We start from the raw sequence: 4,751 nt of genomic DNA, 5'->3' as shown, positions 1-4,751 counted from the left end.
GGCTGAAGCTCGATCCCGTCGTTCTTATCCCTCGGTCGGCTCCCGCACCAGAGTTTATCGAAGAGATCGAGGCCGCAGATATAGCAGCTCGTCCTTGCTCTGTTGTACACGAAGATATCGAATACTATGCATACTAGAAAAATGGCGAAGCAAAGGCCGAAGCCGCCAAGGAAAAGGGCTGCTCCATCACCGGCACTCAGCATTGTCGTGGTAGGAGTAGTTGAGGAAGTGAGTCGTCTTATTGTGTCGAATGAATCCTGGTCTGATTCTTTTTGAAAAATTATGCTGTAAGTTTGTCGGATGTACGAACAACGTCCTTGGTCTTGGGAGCTGAAGTTGCAGGACCAGGGTTTAAGTAGCAGGCAAAATCTTGAAGCAGCAAAGTCTAAGTGAAGAATCCAGAGCTTCAAGCTTCTATATGAAAGCTCACGTGGAGCTGGCGGTGTCAAGACACTCATACACACAACTAGACACGTCAGATGAGCTTGATCGATCCTCCTGACTATTTGCAATTTGACTACTAATGGTCATACGAGGTTGGTAATTGTGACTGACAGTATTAGCAGAGCACCAAAATGTTCTCACCGTGCCAACCACGAGGTGCACCAAGAGTTTGCTTTGCAGATCACCTTGACTCACAAGAGTCTGGAAATATTGTGAGTTTCCATGAGTATTTTGGCGTTCCCCTCGTTTGCTATGCTGAGGACATCTTATCTAAAATATGGAGTGAAATGACATCTGGTGCCGACAATGGTGTTAATGGCTCTATCGCCTGCAATTGGGCACTTGTGATATTTAGAGTAACTATGAATATGGCTTAGGGTGTCAGATAATTGACGTTCTGTCATATGGAGTCAAGACTCGTATTCAACCACCATGCATTTTGGGCGGTTACCGATGAACACTTAAACCTTACCAAAGAAAACCTTTCGCAGGGCCTTTGGCTGCATGAATTTCCATGTTCATAAAGTTTACAAAGGAGAACCAGCCATGAGATTTCTTCCTGTAAAAAAGTAAACGCTATAGAAACACTCGGTGGACTGACTTTGAGGCTGCTAGCCTTACCCAAGATAGCTTCTCCGTCCAGGCTCGGAACGTCCCACCACGTTCCATATGCCGCTACCCAATCTCATTCGAAGCAACCTCAGATTCCAGGCTTGCAGTTGGTTAAAAATCCCTTAAATCATCAAAAAAGGTAAAAACACAAAATAGCAGTAAGCATTCAATCAAGAGCAGCAGTACTAGTGATTCAAATAATCTACCCGAAACCCGCGCGTGTTGTAGCGTGAACCTATCCCCTATTGATCATAAGTATCAATACATCTCCTAGCGACGCAAACGTTTCTCCCACTTATTGTAGGCTGCAAAGACTCCAACAGTGCATGCTACGACAGCAACGAGCACTACAGCACATATCCATGCAGGCAATGGTGATCCGTTAATCTCGGCAAGGTTCATGCCAAATATGCTTGTTACGAGATTCAACGGAACAAAGATGAAGGCAAGCTGGGTGAGCTTTTGGGCCGAATAGCTCTGTCGAACGCTGATCTCGGAGTCCAGGACGCTGATAGAACTTATAAGAAGTTGGAAAGTATCCATAAGAAACTGGTCCGTAGTTTCAGCCCCTTCAAAAACTTCCTTCAAGGCGAGATCAGGGAAGGCCACACATTTCTCAGCTTCGACTGTGTTTAATTCGTCTGTGATCCTGGTGGGAATCCACTTTCGAGCAGCTGCTACTTCTTGGCGTAAGAGCACAATGTTTTGACGCTCATCCAGAAGTCTATCGTTGATTTCGATTCTAGGACGACGAAGCTCGTTGAAAGCAATGTGCCTAATGCTCTGCTCGATCTCTCGGAGATTATAGCTCCACGTAGACGCAATTAAGAGGTATAGGATGGTCTCATCGGAAATAACCTGGTGCTTGATAAGACGGACATGCCATGCATGACTGAAGAATTGCTTTAAACAATCGAATATGGAGTGTTTCGAATGCATGAGTAGCGCTGGTAGCTCTACGCCTCCACGGCTGTTAGAAAGAGGAAGACGCAGGGTGTCTCTACTGCCAATAGGCGAGAAGAATGGCGACGCAGTTTTCATTGGTGCGTCCACGAGGAATATATCTGGAAAATCTGTCAAGAATTGGTCAAACCCCAAAATTGTTTGTACTAACATATGTTATCGTTGACTTGACAGTGCGAAAGCCGTGTGTTCGATTGCCATCCATATTGGTGGTCGTATTCGAGGCGACGCTGGTTGAAGTTGGGGTCCTCCATGCGAGACGTCTTCGGGTTAACTTGACTATTTTCTGAAGACTCCCATGAGAATACTCCATCCACATGCCAAGATATTGTTGTGGTGAACTTTGTTGATTGGCGTGAAGTATGACTGATCCTCTGTGTGGGCTTTATTTGCTTGGGTCCAAAGACTGCTTGCCAAGGGGAAGGTCCTTCTGGATTCAAGGCATGCTCATCGAAAAAAGTTGCATCGATATCAAATATCCTGCTCAACTCGACTCTCCAGTTCGAATCGATGTTCTCAATGACGATCACGGTGGCGTTTTCCTGACCATTTCTCTTGACTACTGACGCAATATCCGACAAAGCCAGGGGGTTTTGCTGACCTGAATCATAATAGAAGGCTCTCGTCTGATCCCGTCGATCCCTTTCCACGCTATTGTAAATAAGTGGAGGATTGGTGCCGAGAAAAGTATTCCTGGCCTTGTTAAGGAATTTCTCCATGGGTACCCTCTGCTTGGTCTTGCTCGTGCCTTGGGCCATTGCGCTTCAGTACGGGCACGGTATCTCGAGCGAGAACGATAGACAAAATTGTTCGCGGCTGAGAATGGCTAAATGCTGCAAAAGAAACATGAAGTTCAGGTAAGGCTGGACTAGCGAGGACTTTCAATTTGCGGATGTGCAAATTCATGAAGACTCCTTGTTAAATATCCAAACGAAGACTTACCTGAGGCTGCCGCATCTATGTTAGTAACACAAGACTAAGACTTGCTGAAATTTGCGCAAGCACTAGTGAGGGAGGTTGAAAGTCACACCCAGGCGTGCTGCGCCTTGGAGGTGGCTAGCAAGGAGGCCATTTTCCATCAATCTAGCCGTGTCTTGGCTTTACAGTTGGACGAAAACCACGCAGAATCTCGTGTTGTGCGATGGGTCCAGTAACAAGGTTACTACTGCCCAACAAGTCCAGCAAAAGAAAAAAGCTACCTATGCTCAATCATTCCCTTATTCTGAATAAGTTCAGGCGTAAATGCATACTGCGCCCCTGCCTCACCGCTTCATCAATTCTGTGATAGTCGGGCGTATGTTGTGTGACCCTCCATGTCGACACTTGTGAAAGGCTGTACAGGGCTGTGACATAAGCGTACATTTCAGCTACGGTGCAAGAATTCAGAACACTATTACTTCAAGCGACAATTGGAATCCTCGAAAGTAGCCTTGATATGATATTTATTGCTTAATTGTATCTAGGAATGATATGAATTTGAGGCACAATGATCAGATCGAGAATCTTCAACACATTTCTGTCGTGCTGGCCGGGTGTCGACAATGTGGCAGCGAAAGGGTGGCGACAGCTTCTGTGTTACTTAATGCAATCGAGTGTAGACCAATGCGTCACTCGGAGTTCTGAAACTGCGTAGCGGTCAGGTCGTATCGATGATGTTCGGCCTCCGAATCCTCAACGTTCCCTAATAGCCGTGATAGTCCATCGAAGCGGGCCTTCATGGCGCGTTTCCTTCACAATAGGGCGTCAGGCGCGTAGTTTCCTAAGAGTTCATAAATTTGGTGTGAGATCCCTCCCACTTAGAAAACGAGACGCATGTCAAGCCCTCAGAGAAGTCCTTACTTTGACCAGCCTCAACTCCATTGGTGGACACCACTGGCTCCTTTTCTTTTTCTTCTTTTAAGAAACATAAGTGCAGGTGGCTTGCATTCTCACAGCGAAGAGAGAAACAATCTGTGCGCACGGCGTCTTAACTTGCTGGTACGAGAATACCCATTTTAAATTCTCTTCATGTATATACACGTGTGGTTAGGCTGAGGGCGTCACCTATAGTTGTCACGATGATGAGTCCGCCCTTTCCCGGGCATCTAATTTCTCACAGGAGAGGAATGGCGTCGATCGAGGTTGTCAGATTACAATAAGAGTCAAGTGCACCAGAAAAGAAGAAAAAGAAAAAGCCTTGACCATCATGTTCATGTGTTCGAAAAGAGAGCCAAGTAGGATCGAAGGTAGGCGCCCTTGGCCTGATATACAAACTGCTAAAGATCGTCATCGACCACACAAAAACGGATATCCGTTATTTATAGAGCCCATGATACGATTCAATCACTTTGAACAGAGTCAGTCAACCACTCGCGGCTCCATCGAGCAAGACCACCCGGCCCAACGTGCTCGCGTCTGCGTCCCACGACCCAGCGCCACAAGCGCCCGACCCCAGACTTCTCGTTATTCATCAACATCTCTCCAACAATAACCACCACCTCCTCTCCACGCATGTGGATCCCATCCCAATCTGTCTGCCACGAGGTAGCTGAGCCAAGCCCCATATCTCATTCTTCTCATTCGCTTCGACCTCCCGAGTCAGACCCAGAAACAGAGATCGTCCAATGCCGTCAACGATGTCGTTCAACACCACAAGTTCCACCAACACCCGCAAAAGATTCACGAGAACCTCTCTGGCGTCATGTCATGTCAAAAACGGCGAGTAAAGCACGCCGCTCAACTTCCTCACTCGG

At 46.9% G+C, this 4,751-nt stretch overlaps 1 protein-coding gene across 1 annotated transcript; it reads right to left on the bottom strand.

The window, feature by feature from the left end:
• Positions 1-1,326: 1,326 nt before the first annotated feature.
• On the bottom strand, positions 1,327-2,777 carry J7T55_004634 (uncharacterized protein; the record flags this gene model as incomplete). Its single annotated transcript, XM_053130344.1, has 2 exons — positions 1,327-2,120; positions 2,192-2,777. 2 exons carry the CDS (start codon positions 2,775-2,777, stop codon positions 1,327-1,329), a joined length of 1,380 nt encoding a protein of 459 aa, XP_052991562.1.
• Positions 2,778-4,751: the final 1,974 nt, after the last annotated feature.

This window comes from Diaporthe amygdali (assembly GCF_026229845.1).
Source record: "Diaporthe amygdali strain CAA958 chromosome Unknown NODE_22_length_803717_cov_65_427750, whole genome shotgun sequence".
Lineage (NCBI taxonomy): Eukaryota > Fungi > Ascomycota > Sordariomycetes > Diaporthales > Diaporthaceae > Diaporthe > Diaporthe amygdali.
Note: the sequence above shows the minus strand (reverse complement) of the source record. Positions and strands in the feature narration are given on the sequence as shown.